General features: G+C 49.2%; 1 protein-coding gene across 2 annotated transcripts in view; it reads right to left on the bottom strand.

The window, feature by feature from the left end:
- The window catches only part of ZNRF1 (zinc and ring finger 1), a 99,587-nt gene that overhangs the window by 5,234 nt on the left and 73,316 nt on the right, over window positions 1-21,037 (bottom strand). For both annotated transcript variants that reach the window (XM_060000438.1, XM_060000439.1), the window contains exon 2: window positions 8,477-8,572. In XM_060000438.1, coding sequence (XP_059856421.1) covers window positions 8,477-8,572 — 96 coding nt within the window. The remainder of the gene's footprint in view (window positions 1-8,476; window positions 8,573-21,037) is intronic.

Genomic DNA, 21,037 nt, shown 5'->3' with positions numbered 1-21,037 from the left:
ATGACATTCTGGGCACTGGCGACTCAGTGAATAAGCCACGGTCTCAGGATTCAAGAAACTCATAGCCTAGCAGGGGCGGTTGAACAAGAAGACGGAAATGAACAGCACAGGAATTCCTGGAAGTCTTACGACACACACAGATCCAGATGTGAGAAGTCCGGGAGATGCCCAATCGGGGTGGGGACTGTTCAGGGAGGGCTATTCCGGGCAAAGGGGACAGCATCTGTGCACCTGGCAAGGCAGGATGTTTGCTGTAGTAGGTGCAGAGTCCTGGGGCCGTGGGGGGGGGGGTAGGTGAGACCCACTTCCTGAGGACGGACTTGTATCCTGCTGTGCTACCTGGCCTTTATCTGGGTCACTGAAGGGCCCTGGAGACGCACGGATCACATCTAGTCTCCTGAAACTACTGGAAATGACTGGAAGAGCCCACAGATGGGGAGCCCGCTATGGAGGCTAATGCCGTGGTGCAGGAGAGATGAACTCAAGGCCGGCACCAGCAATGGGGGGAGGTGGATGGCATGAATTGGGGCAGCTGGGCAAACGGGGGCCAGGGGAGGGGAGCGCACACTTGTCAGAGCGAGAGGGAGCCAGGAGGAGGCCCAGCTTGGGAAGTAATGATGAGCTCAGAGCTGGGTGGTAGGCGCTGACCGGGCGTCTCCCCCAGGACGCGCTAATGGAAACCTGCTGGAGTCCATTCAAGTCCAGATCTGGGGTTTAGAGGAGAGATGTGGGCAACAGGGGTAGATGTGGGATAAAGAGCTTAGACAAAGCTCAAGAAGGCAGACGACTGAACCCAGGTGAATTCTGATATTTGAAAGGCAGGTGAGAGAGGTGAAGTCAGCAAAAGGTTACCCGGAAGTTCTCAAAACCATAGGAGAAGTACCCTGAGAACAGGTTCTGGATGTAAAGAGAGCAAAGCCTGAAGCAGGGCAACTCCCCACTTTTGAAAGATTTTAACTGATCGTGAGCACTGCCAATGACACACACTGAGATTTCACGTGTGTTCAGTGCCTCAGGATCTTACAAGCCGGGCAGGGTACACGGTGTCATTCCTGTTTTGCAAAAGGGGACACTGCAGCCAGAGAATCAGACACCTTGCCGAAGTCAGAGAGCTCGTGAATGGGGCAGGGCCAGGGACCCTCTGTGGGGCTGCCCTCCACCACTGCAGTTTCTTTGTGCCCTCTGATAACTTTAGTGGAAGGGGAAGCATCTGGGGCCCATAAAATGAGGATTCTTCATGGCCTAGAAGGGTATGGTGACTCAGAGCCCCCCATCAGGAACCCCAAGGAAAACAACTAAGATAGAGTCAACTCAATACTTAAGTCCTTATGCACAAGAGCTGGGAGAGAAGTCACTTTCCGCTTCCAGGCCACCAGGACAGCCTGTGGTCATGTCCTCTGTTAAGATCTGCCTAACCCAAAGCCCGAAAGCCCACCTGAAAGGGTGACGTGGAGGGAAAAGCAGATAGCACACAGTCGGTCTGCCACTGGAGTGTAACCTCAGACTCCAAACGTGGCAAGTGGCACATCTGTAAAAGGGTATGATCCCGTTTTTAAAAAAGCACCAGATACCACACACATTTAAATATTTGTGTGTGTGGAAGCACAGGAAAAAGTCTGGAGGGAAACACACACTTTAATAGTAGTGGAGGAAAGGAGGATTAGAAGAAAAATATTTTTATATATTTTTGAATTGTTTGAACAGGCATTACTTTTATAATTAACAACCCCCAATAAAGAAACAGACTAGTGTTTTCGTTTCACTCTGAAATGTATCAAAAGGATAATATGGATTGGTGGGTGGAGAGACATGTGATAGAGCAAGTACAGTATAATGCACCCTCTAGGTGGGGGGGATTTTGTTTTTTACTGCAAAACTCTCAACTTTGCTGTACGTTTGACATTTTTCATAATAAAATACTAGGAGGAAAAAACTCCAATAAAGACGGGAGGAAAAATAGACCAGCTCTGAGAAGGCAGTCACTGCAGACCTTCCTGGGCATTTATTCCCACTCTCTTTGCCTCCGGCATCTCATCTGTAAAGTGAGGATCTGGGATACAGCCCCTTTTCCGTGCTTCCCTCCTCACTTATGATTTCCTTGGGAACACAGCAACATTACTGATTCCGAATCAGCGTCCCCTTCTGATTGGTGAGTCAGCTGGGAGTCCAGGGGCAAGTCAGAATTCCCTCAGTCCCAAACGGTTTTCTGCATGAGCTGCGCTCTGTCTGTCCTGTCAGGTCTAGGCTGGGATAGGGGGCGGGAGCCAGGCAAGGGGATGAGACCTGGGGCTTGCTTCTTCAGCGGGACTGGACTGGACTCTCCTCTTTTCTCGCTAGGTATCACTAGGGGAAGGGGAAGGAGAAAGAGGCACGAGGGCGGTTCATCTTCTTATCAAGGACTCAGACTTGAGCACATGGAGGCTAGACACTGGACTTTTCTTATGAACAGTCGATCGCCACCACACAACCCATTACAGAGCATCTTCACGCACACTTAGCAGCCAGCCTGGGTCTGCAGCACGGATGGGAAGAACTAAACCGCACAGCTGCCTGCCAGGCTGGCACAGTGGGGAGCACATTTCACCAGCACCCAGAGCCCTGGCTGCAAAAGGCTGCCTGAGGGGTCCTGGGATGAAGAGGAGCCAGGGCTGGGACCCTGAGAGCACGGGGCAGCAGGGAGTGCTCACACCCAGCGCAGTGCCCGGGGAGCGACATCTCCCCACAGCGGAAGGCAGGAGCCCAAATCCAGCCACAGGCCTGAGTGGGTTGGGTTAAACTTCCCGTCCCGATCCCTGGGCTCTAGGAGTGAGCAGCCCCCAGGCGTCCCTGGGCGCCTAGCAGGCGAGGGGAAATGGCTGGAGCTGAAGCCTGGCTATCACCCAGACCCTACGAGGCTTCCGCACTGTTGTGATGGGAGCCTGCTGTCTGCTGTCGGAGGACCTTGCAGTCTGAAGCTGGGGCACAAGTTAAGGCCACTCTGCAGATGGACCCAAACGCCCCCGGGCACCCGAGGTCCCTAGAGGAGGGGGGCTCAACCGATGCTGGCTGATGAGAACACAGACCCAAGCTGTGCTTTCTTCCTTTTTCTTACGGCCTCTCAAGCACCCACAGCCGCCAGCTGCCCGACACAGTGTGCAAAGCCAACGGCCCTGCCCACGGGGGAGTGCGGAAGTGTGCCTGGCCTGAGGGATGGTGCTGACGGTGCCAACGCCTGGCCCTCTAGCCAGCCCAGAGTGGCGGGCGATGCTCTCTGTGACAGCGCTGCGGTAGGAGGCGATGGCACACTTCTGCCCCCTCCCTGACAGCTGCCGTTTATCTGAGAAAAGTGATCGAGGAGGAGGAGGAGAAAAAGGAGCCCTCACTTCTTTGGGGCCAGCTGTATGCCACAAATGTCGCACACACATCTCAGTGAGTCCTAAAGACCCTGGGGGTGGGGGGTCTGTGCTTCAGCTCAGGCAGCTGGTAAGTGGCCATGACTCCCACGCCAAGTTCCTTCCACTTGGCCACCCTGCCTCCTTTCCTTAAAAGACCAGGCGGTAGAGTCTCTTCCTTGTGGCTGGAAACCACCACCCATCTCACAGACAGCTTCAGATCTTCCTCTTTGTGAACTTGGTGGAGGAACCTGGGTGCTCAGCATGAACAGGCCAGGCTGAGGGAGCTGTACTGCTGCCCTGCAGAGAGCACAGGCTCGACGTCCCCCGAGGGGACCCGCAGAGCTGCCGGCGGCATGGAGGGAAGGCTGGTGTGGTGCAGCTGAGCGGTGCCGTACAGAACCCACTTCCCCTGCTGCCTGATGGCAGTCACGGTCCTGGGAGGAAGGAAGGTGGGAGCCAGAGGGAGAATCCCCGGCAAATGACTCAGAAACAAAGTCTCCACCGCCAGCCTCATTTCCAGCCTAGGTGTGGAAGAGCCCAGGCTTGCAGACCCTTCGGCATGCGCAGAGCTGCTGGCCCAGCCTCCTGGGGGACAGGAAGGGGCAGTGCTACCACTGCCAGGCGTCGCCAGCTCCCCTCTTGGGAAATCTCCAGGCAAAGGGGAGACTTTGAGTAGACAGTTCCCCTACCAGCAGTGGCGTCTCCACCGCAACCCACAGACTGTGAGGCACGACCCAATTGTTCTGACGAGATGGGCTGCGATCACAAGCAGAGCGGCTCCGCAGGGCTTCATGTTTACGGAGGCTGCCCTGTGACCCCATTCAGTCCCCTCTCCTCCGGTCTCCCTTCCACCCACTCCTCATTCACCCAGCGGCCTGCCGGGAGTCCTCCTCGCTTCCCTCCTGCAGGAAGAGCGCCCAGACAGACACCTCCAGACAGACACCTCGCAGCCAGACCCAGCCGCTGCTAGGCATCGAACAATAGCTCCTGGCAGTGCCCCACTGGGCTGGGCACACTCCCCGGCCAGAACCTGGCTCCCCAAGGCCCAAGAAAAGGCACTGCCATCCCAACCACAGGATCGCTGGGAGCAGAGACACAGGCCAAACAAGCACTATTTACACAGGTCTGCTGGCTGGGGCTAAACTAGCAGGAGGCATTCCTGCTTTGGGGGGAGCCAGATTCCCTTTCCTTTAAAGAAACCTTGTGTGACATTTATCATTTCAAGAGCCCTGAAGTTGGGGGCAATGACTGTCAGTAGAGAGGAGGGATGGATGGTCAGGACCTAAGAAGCAGGGCATGGGTCTGCGCCCCAGAAGAAAGCAAGTGGGGGAAGGAACTTTTGAAGCTGCTTTGACAGCCATCAAGCTCTCTTAATACTGCTGGCAAATGGACCTGCCACACGCCAGACTCTCCCAGAGCCAAGGACCCCTGGCTGGTCCTGGAACCAGGGTCTCCTCGGCTTTCAGTGGACAATCAGTCATCTGTCACGACCCCCCCTCCACTCCAGTACTGTGACTCTCTTCTGTTCATAGCAGAATCAGGCCCCTCATCTCGAGGCTTGTTTTGCTGACTGACCAGTATGATGGTCAAAACCTGAGTGCATGTTCTTGAGAATGCAAGTTCCCGCATCTCAGAACCACAAACAGATATTGGAAAGGAAGAGAAATTACAAGGCCCAATCATGCTGACCACATTTACCTGCAGAAAGGGGTCCCGGTCCCCCCAGCTCTCTCTCATCTTTGAGGGGTCCTGGGTTCAGAGCTGCCCACTGAAGAGAACGGAGGATAGAAGATTCTGCGCTCTGCGGTGCAGCTCCCTTCCCTACCCCTCCGAATGGGTCACCAGGACTCACAAACCAGGTGCCTGCCAAGAAGCACCAGTTACTGGCCTTCACATTTCTCTTGAGCACTGGGTAAACCAGTTAAACTAGTCTTGCCTTTCCAAAACTGGCTTTTTTTTTTTTTTTTTTTTTTAATCTGGCAGGTGGCTACTGGAGGCCTTCCAACCCACGGCTCAGGCCAACCCTCATAATAAGAAAAATACTACTTTCTATCTGTCTCATTTAGGAGGTTTCTACTCCCCCCCCCAACTTGGTGGTTAACTAAATTTCATCTTATATAACCGCTATAAATTTCCTAAAAATTTCCCCAACTGGTGCCAGCAGCTACAGGGAGGGTGTGTGTGCGCGTGTGTGTGTGTGCGCGCGTGTGTGCATGCGTGTGTGTACGCGCGTGCGTGCGTGTGTGTGTGCATGTGCGTGTGTGTGCGTGTGTGTGTGCAGATGGGAGTGACCAGGAATCCCAGTGAATCTTCACAAGAATACAGCACTTCTTAATCCACTAAGGAAGTCTCAGATTCTCCCCTTTCCAGAAAGATTCTGGGAGTTCTACACCTCACAAATGCTTTAAGTCTCCTCACTTTTTTCTTTTTTGGTAGAAGAGATAAAGCGAAGCTGGGGAGCTCAGGATGATAAGAAATCATTGGTAAAATACGTTACTGGCAAAACCAAAATAAATACCTAGAGGTCCGACCTGGGACTTCGGCCTAAGGCCCCGAAAGGCCTGTGCCTTATCTGAACTAAAACAGGCCCTAGACCAGCCCGGAGACTCACACTCCATATACAAACCCCAAGTGACAAATGCCTTTCTCTTATCCGGAAGGGTTAGGTGTCTTTAGAAAAGACAAAGGCTGAATGTGAGGAATCCAGCTGTGATGGAGGGGCCAGGCCACTGTTTCTGAAGCACTTTCCTCACCTTAAGACACATTCCACTGATGGGACCAGGAACAACATGCCTTTCTTTGCCTCAGGTGGTAAAGGACTGGTTTTTGCAAAAGAGATCGTCCAGTTTAAAGCTTCTAATTTACACTCACACTCACACACTCTCTCTCTCTCTCTCACACACACACACACACACCCAAAGAGGTAGCTTTTCAATGAGAGGAAGGAAGAAGTGAGAAGAGACCAAGAACAGCCATGGTTATGCCTCAGACTGGTTGGCCAACCTCTGCTTCCTCTAAGGGGACTCCGACTCTGAGTGTGGCTTCTGCAGGCGACCTGTGCTCGGGCTGGGCTGTCAGGACTGCTCTCCAGGGCTGCCTCTCTTTGGAGGCAAAGAGGAAAGGCAAGGAGGACACCTATGGGGGCACTGGCACGTACATGCTCACATGGAAGAGGCGCTGCAGGTATCCCGGGCAGTTCTCCAGGAGAGAAGCCCATGCCCTCACCTCCCCCACTGTCCAAGCCGGGCATGTGGGTCCTCCTTACAGAGTGGCCCCAAGAGCGCTCTGCCCTCCACAGCTGCCCTGCAAAGTTCTCCCTCATGACGCCAAAAGCCCAGGCCTGTCGGGTGAGCCCACTCTGAGGCTGCTTTGTGTTCTCATGACAGCAAGGCAGTGTCCACAGAGAACTCTGCCCAGCACCCCACGGGACAAAAAGCAGCCTTCACGGGGGTGCTGTGCACGTGGGAAATAAGTGAACACGGTTTCTGAGGCCACGGCGGGGGAGGGCTGTCAGCCGCGGGAGAAGACTCAGTCATCTCCCTCCCTGGTCCCAGGCAGAGACAAGGAACGAAGTGGAGCTGAGCATCTTCGACGAGCCTGACGGGGAGCCCAGAGCTTGAGGGACGAGACTCAGAGACTCAGCATCAGTCAGTCCCCAGGGATGCGACAGGCTGTCCCTTGGGGAGAACGGGGGCTCCCTGGACAACCAGGGAGGAGAGGAAAGGGAAGGACACCTGGGCTCAGAGATGGCAAAGGTCACCAGACCACGTGTATCTGAGACAAAGGGTAACTGGCCAGCCGGCCCATGTCCAGAATCTGTTGGCGGTGCAAGAAAAGAGATCAGAGAATAGCAGGACGTGTCTTCAGGAGAATCAGGTAATCAGATTCGCCAGATTAATTTCGCAGGAACAATCTGGAATTATCTGGCCTACACAGGTGGGTCTGAGGAGGCAGGAGCCCAAGGAAGGTCTGTAAGGAGAGTCGACCTGGGAAACTTTCACGGACAGGATGGGGGTCAGGTGATGCGGGCCCACCTCCTGCCCAGCCCTGGGGCCCTGAGAAATCTCAGTGCTGTTTTCCTAAGCATCGTTGTGACTCTAACCTACAAGGCAGGCCGGGGTTGGGGTCAGGTCGGGCACACCCCTCTCAGATCCAGTGCCCATTCTCGTAGAAGACACAGTTCTCTGAGGAATGTGGTTTGAAGACCAAACTAAGCACGTAAGGATGGAAAGCCCAAGAGTCACTGGCAGCACAGGGTGCAAGGAACTCAAGAGCAGACAGTCCACTTCAGAAAAGGATGAAAAGAAACCCAGGGATGGCCTTGCATCTCTCGGGGCGGCTGTAACTTCCTGAGCACTGACCATGTGTCAGGCTCCGGACTGAAAGCTTTTATGTGTAATATCTCACTTTATTCTGACAAAAATCCTACGAAGCCTGTACTGAAATCCCCATTTTAGGGACCGGAAAACCAAGGCTCTGCAAACTGAGCACTTGTTCAAGACCGCACAGCCAGTAAGTAAGTGGCCAAGGCAGGCTCTGAACCCAGAACAGTTGAGCTCCAAGCCTCCCCCAAAGTAAACCAGGCAGGTGCTGACCCTCGTTCTGTCCACAGAGGTGCCGTGGCAGGGGCGTTTCACTGAGTCCCCCGTTGTACTCACTGCTCAGCCCCGCGGCCGCCTCCAAAGCAGGAAGCAGCACAGCCTCGGGGCAGCGATGAGGTGGCAGGTCAGCATTCTCAATCCCCAAAGGTGTCCACAAATCACACCTACTCTACTGTGGAGAGTCAGGCTGAAGCACTGTGTGCAAGGCACAGCCCAGACTCCCTTCCCCACAGAGGGCTGGCGCTCCCGCTGGGCCCTCTGCTGTCAGCTGTGTGACCAAGGCCTGTCTCCCAACCACAGGGGCAAGGAACTAAGTGGGTGGAAGAAAGGGCAGGGCTAACTGGCCACCCAAGGGACTTCCAGACCCCGTCCCTATGCCTTCCTCCCTGCTCCACTCCTCTTGCCGGAAGGCGGGGTGGACATGCTGCCCAGAGCCACGGAGGCTGCAAAGACCCTTGCTCAGAGCTCCCCCCACACCTCCCGCCCCAGCTAAGCTCTTACCGTTGTAGGAGAGGCGAGGTTTGCTCAGACACATTATAAAGTGCATTTCCATCTCGTCGGAAGCCACAGACTTAGAGCAAATGGGGCACTTGAAACCTGAAAAAGAGGAAATAGAATGAAATGTTTTTTTCCAAACCAAACATATCCATCATAAATGTGGAAACTCTTAGGTGACTCTGGCCATTGTGGGGTCAGAGTCAAAATGGCGAATTACAGTCTAGATACATCCTACTGCCTACTTCTTCATTAAAGGCAGGTAACATGTTGTTTTCTGATTACAGCCTCCAATTCCCATTTTTTCACTGGGGCACACCCTTGTCATGCCCCTTGCTGAAGTTTATCAGAAGTCACTGACAGCTGATTTGAGTTTTATTTTCTTTTAGACCCTTTCCCCTTTCCCAAGGGGGTCCAGTGGGCAACGGGGACAGGGAGGCATCGATCTAATCAAGGCAACCAAATAATCTGTCTTTGAATAATAAGAGTTAAATTTAACATCCTTCCGCCTCCCAGCCCTCAAACCACTTGGCTGGATCACCTGTGGCAGGAATCCCTATAGTCCTGGGCACCTCCGTCCCTCATCCAGAGCATCTTTCCTCCCGTGGCTCGGGCAGCTGTCCTCCGAGAGTGTGCGAGCCACAGGCGGCCCTCCAGAGCGCTCCCAGATGCCACACATGCCTTGGCCATATGCCACCAAGAGTAACAGCTGTTTCACAACGATAGGCGACAGACCCTGCTGTTTTATTCCCGAGGAAGTTTGCTTATACACCCAGGGAGCTTCATCGGAACTGTATCAGTATTGGAGACTTTGGTTGAGAATCTTCTGAGCTGAACTCCATTAAGTAAACCTAGTCCTTTGATCTATTTTTTAATAAATTATTTTTTGACTTATTTTTATAGATAAATACAGATCCACTATTTTCAATTTCCCCCATTTTACTTTTATTAAAATTGCTTTCAGGGCTTCCCTGGTGGGGCAGTGGTTGGGAGTCCGCCTGCCGATGCAGGGGACACGGGTTTGTGCCCCGGTCCGGGAAGATCCCACATGCCGCGGAGCGGCTGCCTGCGCGTCCGGAGCCTGTGCTCCGCAACAGGAGAGGCCACAACAGTGAGAGGCCCGCGTACCGCAAAAAAAAAAAATTGCTTTCAAATGGGGAATTCCCTGGCGGTCCAGTGGTTAGGACTGTGTGCTTTCAATGCCGAGGGCCTGGGTTTGACCCCTGCTCGGGGAACGAAGATCCCACAAGCCGCACGTTGCAGCCAAAAAATAAAAAATAAAATAAAAATTACTTTCAAATGGATTACTTCTTTTCCATTCTGCCAAAAAGATTGAAAAGTTATCTATTTACTTGTCCACATTGAATTTTAAACATCACAGCTGCTCCCTTTTGTGACCATAACCCCTACTTTCTCAGTCTGGAATTCCTAGGTCAAATACAGCACACTAAAATATTGTTGTGAAGATCAGACTCTTCTATTAATTTGCAGTCAAAATGTCCCATGCACAGTTTCACTGGATGCTGCTAATATCTATCAGCAATATTTACTATGAGGCGAGGGTTCATGTTGACTGTTAGCTGCTCCAGGAGAAGAGGAGTTCACACCTTCACCAGTGTCCTTCCCGAGGGGAGTCGCTCATTCTGTATGGAAAGCTCTGCACTCCGGCAGCTGGTGGTGCTCAGACAGGAAGCAAGCTGGCTCCCACGTTCCCGTGTAGGGCACAAGCACTTTGCTTGAAGTCTTCTCCAAACCCTCCTCTCTTCAGTGACAATGCTCTGAGCTACAGGACCAGACGGAAAATCCACAGTCCGGTTCACTCCAGGCAATGTGGACCTCAGACTCCGTGGCACCGTTCCCATTCCTCCAACCCCTTTCCTCAAAGAGCTTTAGCATCTAAGTGTCTTGGCTAAAAATTCTTGGAAGTGCTACCATCCCAAGGACTCTGGCCAAGCTTTGAGAAAGGGCTGTATTTTCTGATCTCTGGATGCTTTTGAATCCATTAATGACAAAACCAGAAGACAGAAAAGAAACGTGATGGGGGAGGGTCCATTCCCAGTTTCCTGGCACAGGTGAGTAATGAACTCGAGTCTGGTAGAATGAGGATGCTCTTCACATCTAACCTAAGTCCCTCTGTACCCTTGAATCTACCCTCATGGCTGTGCCCTGCAAATAAACCAATACTTAAATAACATTCCATAGAATGACCAGCCATTGGGAGATTTGTTCATCCTTTTTTCTGACTCAAAAGACCAAGGTTGGGTCTTCCCTGGCGGTCCAGTGGTTAAGACTCCGCGCTTCCAATGCAAGGGGCACGGGTTCGATCCCTGGTCGGGGAACTGAGATCCCAACATGCTGCGTGGTACGGCCAAAAAAATAAAAATTAAAAATTTATTAAAAAAATGTTTTAAAAAGACCAAGGTTTTGCAACCCTTTTGACTACAGGATGCTTCCACTTTAAACTTGCTAAGTTAGCACGCTGTCTGCGGGCTGAGGGCTCAGGGCTGCAGGCAGGCCAGGATGGACGTGCTTAGACAGGTCCTCTAACACTATGTCCTGATGCAGCCACTGGGAGGTGGTAAAGTGATTTCTTACTAAAGAAAAGCCCTTCACCTCGTACATTACTCACTTTTCTGATAACTCAGAACACAGTCATTGTTGTTGCTACAATAGCATCATTCAAACCCTCACATCCCAACGTGATTCCTTGAGTACAGGAGAGGGGTCGAGTTACAGCTACGGTGCTGGGAAGAAGGCCACCCCACAAGAAGGTCTAGGAAGGAATGTCACCCGATGTTTATGTCCTAGGAAAAAACAAGTTGAGACTCACAGGTTTAGACCAATCCTCTCACTGTACAGATAAAGAAAGAGACCCCAGTGAGGCCATCAGTCAAACAATTTAGGGGCGGAGCTGAGACCAGAATCAGATTTCTTAGCTCCCAATCTAAAGTCCTTGCCATTAGGGAAGAAAAAGCTGACCGCAGGTGTGATATTGTGATTTATAGTCAGAAGTATACATTTGGTCTTTGTCCGGTTTCTGGCATAGAGCTCCTAAAACCCTTGGAATTCCCTAAGACCAATTATATTTGGTTTTCTGTCATCACTTCCTGAAATAGCTCCAGAGCCAAAGGTGAAAGGATGAAAAGGAGTGTCTTGTTATTCATAACCAGCCCCTTTCAACCACACCAGAGTATATGTTAATGAGGTGACTTCTGGAAAGCCCTAGTTAACCTAAGGATGGGGGCTGGTTGCCAAGGGAACCAACCCTGTGATTAGAGGACTGGAACTTTCAGCCCCACCCTCGACCTGGAGGTTGGATCAATCACCAACAGCTAATGATTGAATCAATCATGCCTATGTAATGGAGCCCCCATAAAACTCCAAAAGGACAGGGTCTGGAGAGCTCCCGCACCGGTGCACACATGGAGATCTGAGGAGAGTGCTGTGCCTGGAGACAGCGTTGGCCCTGTGCCCTTTCCCCACACCTTGCCCTGTGCTTCTCTCCCCTTGGGCTGTTCCTCAGTTACATCCTTTTATAATAAACCATTGATCTGGTAAGTTAAATGTTTCTCTGAGTTCTGGGAGCCACTCTAGCATATTAAACAAATGTGGTGGTGGGGGCATGGGAACCTCCAATCAATAGACAGTTGGGCAGAAGCAGAGGTGACAACCCGGGCTTGTGATTGGCATCTGAAGTGGGGGCAGTCTTGTGGGACTGAGCCCTTGACCTGTGGGATCTGATGCTATCTCCAGGTAGATGCTATCAGAATTAAGCTAATTGCTTGGTGGTGTTGGGAAACACATCTTGGAACAGGGTTTTAAAAAAGAGGTGGGCTGGGAAATATTATGTCTTGCAGGAAGCACCACTATAGTAGGGAGAGACCTATATTCTAATGAAAGCAAGGTCATTACCACTTGCATCACCTAACTCTGCGTGTGTGTGTGTGTGTGTGTGTGTGTGTGTGTGTGTGTGTGTGTGTAAGGCTCAAAAAAATAACTCAGGGTCTGTCATGAGTGGGAAAGACCAAGATAACCTGGCTTTTCCAGCCTCAAGACCTTGGCAAGTTATCTACTCTTCCTGGACCTCAGTTCTTCATCTGAAAAAGAGACATTTACCTCCCTTTTGAGGATCAAATGAGATGAGAAACCTGAAAGCACACTAAAAAGAAGCTAAACAAATGAACAGTGGTATCATCATCATCAAGCCAGGCAGTGCTTGACAAGGAGGAAGGAACAGGCTGGAGAAGGGATTTGGGGGGTGGGCTGAGAGATGGGGGTGACGGACCAGCAGGGCACACTGGCCACAGGTCATGCAAAAGTGTGCTGGGGGTGGCCAGCGGCCATCACTGCTGGTCGCATCTCTTCAGAGCACAGAACTTTGGAGCACTGTGTGTGGCACTTTCTGTATAGCCGACGTGGCACTGAACACACTGAGGTCCCGCCCACTTGTGCACATGATGATAAATAACAGCTTGCATTTACGTTGCTATGGGAAGCCACTGGGCTTTACGTGTCTTCTCATTTGCCTGAATATGAGGTAGGTACTAACGTTAACTCTGTTTTGCAGAAGAGGACACCAAGGTAGGTCACTTGCCCAAGGTAACGCAGCCAGAGCGCCAGAGCTGGCACACAACCAGGAAGTCTGACCACCCAGTGTGCACCACGTTCCCTGGGCTGTGGGACAGGCTGACTGGTACAGAAGGAGGAGACACATGGCAAAAAGGATGTGAGGGCTTCTCTGGTGGCGCAGTGGTTAAGGATCCGCCTGACAACGCAGGGGACACGGGTTCAATCCCTGGTCCGGGAAGATCCCACATGCCGTGGAGCAACTAAGCCCGTGCGCCACAACGACTGAGCCTGCGCTCTAGAGCCCACGAGCCACAACTACTGAGCCCATGAGCCACAACGACTGAAGCCCACGAGCCTAGAGCTCGTGCTCTGCAACAAGAGAAGTCACCACAATGAGAAGCCTGCGCACCACAACGAAGAGTAGCCCCCACTCGTCGCAACTAGAGAAAGCCCGCGCATAGCACTGAAGACCCAACACAAATTTTTATAAATTTATAAAAATTTATTTTTATAAATAAATTACAAAAAAAAAAGAATGCAAAATGCTGCAAAGACACACGGTAGCACCAAATATTCACCTCAAACCTTCCACATCACCCCAGCAATTTCTCCTGAAGCACCCATGGTCCTGGATAATCTCATAACCTGTAACAAAACTGATAATTTTTTCCTGGGAATTCTGTTAATATGGAAGGACAGAGCTCTGCTTTCCACTCGGGCACTGAGCCTATAGCATTGGTTCTAAGACACTGAGTTTGCAAATTACCTTTTAAATGGAAAATAAAGGGCAAAAGGTAAGAGGGATGGAAAAATATGGAGAGCCTCGGGGCGGGGGGGGTGGGGAAACTAGTGTCCCCACCTTCTTTCCCAAGAGGTCATCCAATGATCAAAATGGATGTTACCACTCTCCCACCCCAATCTTTTCTCATAACTGTCCAGTCACGATTCAGCATCAATAGCCCTATGTAATAATAAATACTATGTCTACGAGCCATCTGAAGGTTAAAAAAATTCTAGGAAATTTTGATACCATTTTGGAAAAAAGTCCCAACTGAATTAAAATCAGCCCCGCAAACAAAGATCAAACAACGGTCCACAAAGTCATCCGATCAACACGATTTCTGTCAATTTTCATGAGACCTCATCAGCACTCAGAAAACACGGGTAAGAGATGCTTCGTGAGAAAGCAAGCTACAGGTGGAGTTCTCAGGACACTCCCCAACTGCGCTGAGACTAGACTCTAGACCCATCATGCCCTGGAAGCCAGGCGAGCAGACAGTACGTGCGCCCAGCTGCCTTCCTCTCTCCCGCCTAATCTCTTTTCAGAGGCAGCCCTGCCCGCATTCTGTCTTTAACATCTGACAGCGTGAAGGGAGGTGTCGGCTAGCTCAGGCTTGCCAGCCAAGTCTGACACCGGTTCCCCTAAGCCTTTGCTCCCACCAGGCTGTGGCAGAGACAGGGAACTCACCCGGTTCCTAGTCCTTTTCTGCCAGCCTCTCAAAATGAGGGAGGAATGAATGACAGAGCACCGAGGGGGAATTTGTCTACAATCTCCCAATTCTGTGCTGGGTGGGCTCTAACAGGCAAATGCTGCTGCAGGATCCCCCCACCCCCAATCAATGAGAGAGAGAGATCCTAACGGAGACCTCATCTTCTTTCTTCCTCTCATCACCAGATCAGCCCAAGGTTATGCAGAGAGGTGATCAGCCAGAGCCCAGTTGCTTCCTGTCTTTCAACAAGCGTCTGGCTTAAGTGGGGGAATCCTTGCCATTCGACCGGCTGGACCAGAAACCGAATCTCCCGAGAAAAGACAAGCCTGCACCTGGTGCAGGGCCTTAACCCTGTTACCACCGGGCCAAAGGGAGGTGGTGTCAGGCAAGTGAACCAAGAGTGACCCAGGAATGCACACATGGCCATGTGCATCCAGCGTCTTCCTGGGTCAGGTTAACTGGGCCCCTTGGACTTCACCCAGGTGCTTCCATTTGACTGAGAGAGCAACTGAGGAAAGGTCGGGGGCAAGCGGCTCAAGTTACAACAATTCTCTCAAGCCTCTATAGAATTTATCATGCAATACAAAGTTTTTCTCATTTTCCAAAACGGCAACCTTCTCCTTTAAGACCTGATTCTCGGGCAGGCAGGACATGTGCTCTACACGTTGCCCCAGTTCCCTCTCAGACCCTCCCTCCTATGCTGATGCGCTATTTTAGCCCTGCCCCAGTTCTGCCTGTCTCTGGGATCACCTAAAGGGAGAAGAATCAAAAGGAGCAACCAGGGTAAAGGAAGCCACGCTATGCAGGCAGGCCCTATGTCTGGGTGAGGGGCTGATGTAACTTCTCTCACCTAGGGGCGCAGGCAGTCCCACCCCCATACTCCATCCCTACCATCCAGTTCCTAGTTTCCAGTGTAGACTTTTTCCTCTCACATCCTTGTGGTGCTTTGAGACTTGACTAAATGAATTTTATTAAATGGGATTTATTACAAATAAAAGGTCAAGGGGTAATACCGGATGGCTTTCTTTTACAATTCTGTACCGAACGTGTCCCCAAGAGCAGAGGCTGTATCACATTCTACACACACACACACACACACACACTCACTCTCTCTCTCTCTCCCTCTATCAAAGAAATAACTGGAAACCAATGCACAATTTATCAGTTGCTGATGTCTGGTTCAGTCTCTCCTGGAAAACATTCTGGACTAGGGACAGGCCCACCAGTTCTGACTGTTGCTTCTTTCAACACCTCTCTTCTGGACTCAGCCTCTAGATTCCATTCTAGGGTCTGGGGCTCACCTGTTGCCCCAGAAGCCAATAAAATTCTCATAAGCAGGTATGAGGAGAGAGCCACACTGATACTTAAAATCAATTTAATACATTAGTGTGTGTGTGTGTGTGTGTGTGTGTGTGTGTATTTAACTTATCTGTTGTGTTGGTCAACTTTATGTGTCAACTTGACTGGGTCATGGTGTGTGCAGATACTTGGTTAAACATTATATCTGGGTGGGTCTGTCAGGGTGTTTCTGGATGAGATTAACATTTGAATCAGTAGACTGAGTAAAGCACATTGCCCTCCCTAGTAATGGCATCATCCAATCTGTGGAAGACCTGAAGAGAATAAAAAGGCAGAGGAAGGGAGATTTTGAGCTCTCTGCCTGTTTGTTTGGGGACACTGGTATTCTCCTGCCCTTGGACTGGGCTGTATACCATAGGTTTTCTCCTGGTTCTCAGGCCTTCAGACTCAGGCTGGAACTAAAGCTGGTGGGCTTTCCTGGGTCTTCCGCTTGCAGACAGCAGATCACAGGACTTCTTGCTACCATAATTGCATGAGTCAATTCCTTATAATACCAATAAATCTCTTTATCTATATCTCCTATTGGTTCTGTTTCTCTGGAGAACTTTAATACATTTGTTTATTAAAATGCCAAACATTAAAATTTAAAAGATTGACAACAACAATGTTGGTGAGGGTGTGGACCAACTGGAACTCTCATATTGTTGGAGGGAGTGTAAAAAGACTCAAGCACTTTGGGAAAAGGTCTGGTAGTTCCTTGTAAGACAAAACACACACTTAGCCTAACCCAAGAATTCTCATCTAAATATTACCTAAAAGAAACAAAAACATATGTCTACAAATAGATATTTATCAGAATGTTCATCACAGCCTTATTCTTAACAAGAAAACCCAGGAACAACCCAATTGATCATCAACGGAATGGATAAATAAACTGTGGTATAATCATGGAATGCAATAGAACACTACTCAGCAATAAAAAGCATGAACTACCGACACATGGAACATGGATGAATATTAAAAACACGCTGAGTGAAGGGCATGAAAGAGCACATATAATTAGAATTGTACAAAGTTCTAGAACAGGGAAAGCTAACCTCTGGTGGAACAAATCAGACCAGTGGCTGTCTCTAGGGGGTAGCAGTTGGGGCAGAGATTGATTGAAAAAGGGTTCAGAGAACCTTTTGGCAGGATGAAAACGTTCTGTGTCATGAGGAGGGTTTGGGTTACACACATGCATGCATTTGTCAAAATTCAGTGAATGTACACTTAAGATTTGAGATTTCATTGCTTGTAAATTTTACCTCAACGAGAAAAAAAGTGTAAACAAATACTGAACTATAGTTAATGACAGGCTGAATGAAGCATTTAGAGGGAGGTGTACTAATGTCTGCATTAGAACAAAATGCATCAAAAAGTAAGATGCATAAGTTAAACTTCTTTCCACTTTTCTGTATGTTTGAAATTTTCATAATAAAACACTGGAAAAGGTGTCATTTGATAATTTACTTTTTCCTTTCTGATTTTGGATGTGTTTTATCTCTTTTCTTGCCTAATTGCTATGGCTAGGACTTCCAATACTATGTTAGATAAAAGTCTGTCTGGGTATAGGATTCTTGAGTTGCCTTCCTCTTTTCCTCAGTGGTCTGTAGATAAAATTCTACCACCTTTCAGCTTCTTGGTGTTGCAAATAGAAAATCTGATGCCAGTGTGGTTCTTTTTCCTTTGTAAATAATGTGTTCCTTTGGCCTGAAAGCTTGGAAGACTTTTCTTTGCATCCTAAAGTTAAGAAATTTTACTAGGATACACTTAGATGTATTTTACTTATTTCCCCTAGTGGTAAGTCAGGAGTGCCGTTCACCAAATATTTCTAGCTTTCCTCCTTCCATCTATAGGGGAGGACCATACTTGCTTCCCTTTGAAGTTGAAAGTGGAGTTGTGATTTGCGTTGGCCAATGAAATAGGAGCAGAAGTGATCTGTGCACTTCCAAGCCAACTTTAAGTACTAGTTCATGATTTACCATGTTGAGACGAAGCCTCTATCACCTTTTGTTCCTGAATAACAACAATGAGCAGAGCCCCCTCCTCCCAGACCTATACTGGCTACTGCATTATGGGGGAAAAATAAACTTGTTGAGTTAAACTACTGAGGTTATGGACTGTTTGCTATTACATTTTAACCTAGTCCTAGCCTGTCCTGACTGATATGTCCTTCCTTTACCTTTTTCTCCTTTTAGCACTCCTATTACTGGTATGTCAAGTGTCTTGGTTCCATCTTCTGGGTCTCTTGCCTCCTCTTCCATAACTTCTCTGTCTTAGCATTTGCTCAGAAACTCAGCCTTTCTGACTCCTCTGAGCCCCACCTGCCCCTGCTTGCTGAAAGAGGTCAATGGTTGGCATCAGAATCAAAGAGATGAGACATGCGTTCTGGTCACACCTTCCCAGAATCCTCTCTGCCTGGATATCCATATTTCCCTCTTTTAAATACACATTCTCTTTGTATCAGCAACAATCCACATACCAGTCATTTTCAACGTCTATGCATTCTATAGTGATAATACATTGTGCTTAGCTATTTTCTTCTGTGGGTGTTTAGATTCCCAATTTTTGCCTACTATAAAGATTCTCTCAGTAGTGATCTCTATTCTCTACTCTAAGCATGGTAGATTCCACTCCCAACAAGATTCTCTCAGTAGCGATCTCTATTCTCTACTCTAAGCATGGTAGATTCCACTCCCAACATATTTTTGCTGTTTCTGAATTGTAGGCTGACTGGTTTGGAAGAAAGAAAATTATATTAGGAGTCAGAAGAAACAGGCTCTCTCAATCACTAAGTTAGGTGGCCTTGTACAAGCTCCTCAGCAATATTTGCATAGTGTCCTGCCTACTGTCCAATATAGTTCTAAAACCCAACCAGAGGTGGATGTGTGAGTGCTCTGTGCAGAGCAAAGCCATGTGAAATGTGATGTGGCCATTTTACTTGGCTGCATCCAGTGCAACTTGAATATACTGAGGCTTGCTGGTAAATCTGGCTATTTGAGGAAATTCACAAATTCTTCAGGCAAAGAACTGCAAAATGAGCTGACACTACACAATGTATTTTGTGGACTCTAAGATGCCATCAATTTTAACAGGCACCAGTATGACGCTCCGAGAGAGAGAAAAAAGCTGTCAATTATAATTTGAACATGTGATTATATGACACATCCTGATTTAAAAGTTAAATTGTGTTTAGTTGTTAAACTGTGACATGGACATGCCTCAGAATCAATGAATATATGAAAAACACATACGTAAATATTTTAAAAATATACAGACTGAATCCCAGTCACATACTCAATACGTCTGTCCTGTTCATTTACTACAAAGGAGAACAGGCTCAATGACGTATCTACAGTGGGAACAAAGGGAAGAGCTGCAGGCTGTGCACATGGACGTGTGCCTGGTGACTTCAAACCCACCTGCTGCCACGGCAAGTCTGGGCTGCGTTCCTGCCAGGTGGAGCCCAACACCAGCATTCCAGCCAAGAGAAGAATGGGCAAAGCGTTTGCCAGGAGCAGGAACTACAGCTACTAATTGGTCTTGTTCCCTTTGACCCTCTAACCCATTTCTTCCAGAGAGAGGCCCTGGAAGGACTGTTTAGGTGAGGGATTTTGGGGAGGGGGGCAAGTAGGGACATGATAGTCTGATGATCTGAGCCTGAGCAGGTACAAACACAAAAAAGATGAAAGTCTCAGTGTAAGAGTGATCGAGTTCCCAGCTCCTGAACAGGAAACATGAATGTCAAATGATAATCCCTTGTCACATGGCCTACCATGCTTGGGCAAGCTTAGGGGCATCCAGTCATGACTCAAAAAGTGTGGATGTGGTTTCCAGATGAACATCTGGCTTTTATTTTAGAGATGTCTTAATTAAAGGATAGATTATATGTTAAAAGAGCAAGATGGTCTAGTATCCAAAGGGCAAGCCAGAATTTCTTCAAATGGTTAAATATTAGGGATTACCTAAAGCCAGGCAATAGGATAGACAAGTCTGGCCAGGAAATGTCTAGTTACTTAGCTGGATACCATGCTTTCCTCTCAATGGCCATCCCTCCTTCATTCCAATCCCCAACACACCCATGCTCCCTGGATCCAACACCCACAGCCGCTGCTGGAGGGGGCTTTCTGGTGTTTGGGCACTGCCAGAGCACATCTTAGGAGTAGGCAGAATTCCCCAGCCTTTTCTTCACAAACTCAACAGCACTGAGTGGGGCCAAGGACCACCTTCCCTCAAAAAAGACAAAGGGAACGTAAACACCTGGGTTTTAGGCAAAGAAGGCAGTTATCTCCCCCAGGGGAGGCGGACTGCCTCCATGTTAACCACAGAAAAGGAGCCTCACTTCTCCCGATTCTAGAGGGGCATGCGGTCTGCGCAAGACACCAGTCATGCAGGTCTAGCCTCACTCACAATAGCTGCCCTCAGCAGACTTTCCCAGAGAAACAGGCCTATGCTGGGAATTGCCCTATTGCTGGCCTATATCTTTTCCAAGTCCTGGGGCCTTTTTTTTAACATTTTAATTTTATTGAAATATAGTTGATTTACAGTGTTGTGTTAGTTTCAGGTGTACAGCAAAGTGATTGTTATACATATACATATATTCATTCTTTTTCAGATTCTTTTCTCGGGATTTCCCTGGTGGCGCAGTAGTTAAGAATCCGCCTGCCACTGCAGGGGACATGGGTTCGACCCCTGGTCCGGGATGATCCCACATGCCACAGAGCAACTAAGCCCACGCGCCACAGCTACTGAGCCCGCGCGCCACAACTACTGAAGCCCGCGCGCCTAGAGCCCGTGCTCCACAGCAAGAGAAGCCACTGCAATGAGAAGCCCACACACTGCAACAAAGAACACCCTCGCTCGCCACAACTAGAGAAAGCCGTGCACAGCAACGAAGACCCAACGCAGCCAAAAAAAGAAAAAAAAAATTGGCTACATTAAGAATTAAAAAAAAAAGAAGATTCTTTTCTCATATAGGTTATCACAGAATACCAGGTAGAGTTCCCTGTGCTATAAGTCGTGGGGTCTTTGTTGATATACTTAAATTTTCCAACCTTCAAGTAACTTTTTTTTTTTATGGTGTGTTTGTTTGGAGGTGGAGGTGGAGGAGAAAAGGAGATTTAGGAAAGGGAAAAGGACAAAAAAGGAAAGTTTCACACATAATCCATAC

The sequence above is a fragment of the Delphinus delphis genome, chromosome 20, assembly GCF_949987515.2.
Source record: "Delphinus delphis chromosome 20, mDelDel1.2, whole genome shotgun sequence".
Lineage (NCBI taxonomy): Eukaryota > Metazoa > Chordata > Mammalia > Artiodactyla > Delphinidae > Delphinus > Delphinus delphis.
The sequence above is the reverse complement of the archived record's forward strand: the minus strand, read 5'-3'. Positions and strand labels throughout refer to the sequence as shown.